This window comes from Penaeus monodon, chromosome 32 (genome assembly GCF_015228065.2).
Source record: "Penaeus monodon isolate SGIC_2016 chromosome 32, NSTDA_Pmon_1, whole genome shotgun sequence".
NCBI classification, from domain to species: Eukaryota; Metazoa; Arthropoda; class Malacostraca; order Decapoda; family Penaeidae; genus Penaeus; species Penaeus monodon.
Genome location: NC_051417.1, coordinates 9,048,598 through 9,050,207, shown reverse-complemented (window position 1 = coordinate 9,050,207; position 1,610 = coordinate 9,048,598). Strand labels below are relative to the sequence as shown.

At 48.0% G+C, this 1,610-nt stretch overlaps 1 protein-coding gene across 1 annotated transcript in view; it reads left to right on the top strand.

The window, feature by feature from the left end:
- The first annotated feature begins 97 nt into the window (after positions 1–97).
- The window catches only part of LOC119593264, a 4,297-nt gene continuing 2,784 nt past the window's right edge, over positions 98–1,610 (top strand). The window contains 3 exon segments of the mRNA XM_037942195.1: positions 98–127; positions 129–986; positions 1,394–1,588. Coding sequence (XP_037798123.1) covers positions 98–127; positions 129–986; positions 1,394–1,588 — 1,083 coding nt within the window.

Sequence of the window (1,610 nt, the reverse complement as noted above, 5' to 3'; positions counted from 1 at the left end):
TACATAGTGACCTTGTTGCGTATAGTATGTTTGTGACCCTCTTAAATTCGCTGTTGACGGACCACTTAGGAGGTGCTGGTGTTATCACGACGCGGTAATGTCCCCCTCGTGCTCTTAGATAACCCCGGCCAATGCCAGCGTCCCCGTGGAAAGTAAACTCAACACATTTTAGTCGAGGCTTCCACAAGTTGGTCTCACCCCGTCGATGTTTATCCTGTATCTTTAATGTAGCGATGTCGACGAGTAAGGAAGGCAAGTCGAGGATCTGCAGGATTAAGGGTAAACTGAAGGAGGGAAAGGCAAGACTGAAGAGCACTTGGAGTAATGGGTTTTCCATCTGGAGGTATTACAAGGAAGAGCTCCCCATCGAGGAGGTCTACAAAGTGCCTTTCTTCTTCGCTCGTGTCATCGGCATCCACCTCGTCCAGAGAAATGCTGAGGGAACTTATGCCGTGTCCTACAAAGGAATCATCCCGATGGTCGTGTGCAGCCTCGTTTGCCTGGTCGCCCTCGTACCGCCTATTCTCATGATGGCCTTCATGGACCCGCCTTACTGGCTCATGGTAATGATGGTGCCATACATATTTGGCTACTTGTTTTGCATCATCGCCTACGTCCAGATGCATCGCAAAACCAAGAAAATGATCGCTCTTATGGAGAACTCGCGTTCGATGAAAATTCGTACCAAAATTTCGGTTCCTATATTTCTGTTCTGGATATTCTTGTACCCGGCAGTGCTAGCAGCAGCGGCCTTGTCCATGCTTAGCGGGGTCTCGGCTTTGATTTGCATTCCGCCTATCATCTTAGTGGCTTTTATCCCCGCTACTCTCGACGTGTACATGGCCTGCTACATGATGGCCTTCTACAAGTACCTCAGTCAACTCACGCAGGAAGTGCAGTCGCGGGACGTGTGGGCAAGTGAGCACGTGCAAAAAGTGACCGACTCGTGGATGTACCTGGCCAAACTGGCTGGTCTTCACAACGAGGTATTGTTCCGTAATATATTTCAGTGCACAACTTGTTTACAATGCATGCATTAATGGCAAGGACATAGAACCTCTCTGTATCACAAAATGCATATCACTAAAACTGAATGTAGTTGCTACTTCATCTATTGTTTGTGATATTTTCCATGGCATTGACTTCCAGCATCCCATGCAAAGTTACCCAGCCTATTCAATTCACATTAGTCTACCTTCCCGACATATATGTCATTCCCAGTCTATGCTCGTGCAGTTCATTTCCAGCATACCCACTGCCCTATTGCCACACAATCACCACAAATCAAGAACCAAATCAGAACAAACACAGAGACACCTAGAAGAAAATAACCACCCACTCCCACCCCAACTTCTCAGACCCCCAAAGCAAAAACGAGAAACACTTATTTCAGATCTTCTCCTTCACACTGCACCTTCGAGTCATCCTCCTAATGACGCAGGCGATGTCCTTCCTCTTCTGCGTGTGGGGCATGGTTCGCTACGACGGCATGTGCATTATGGTCGTCCTCTTTAACGTCATCCCGCTGTGTGAGGTCAACGCCAGGTTCCTCAGGCTGTGTAAGATAGGGGAAAGTGTCATCAATGCGGTATGAATCTCCGTTACGGTAT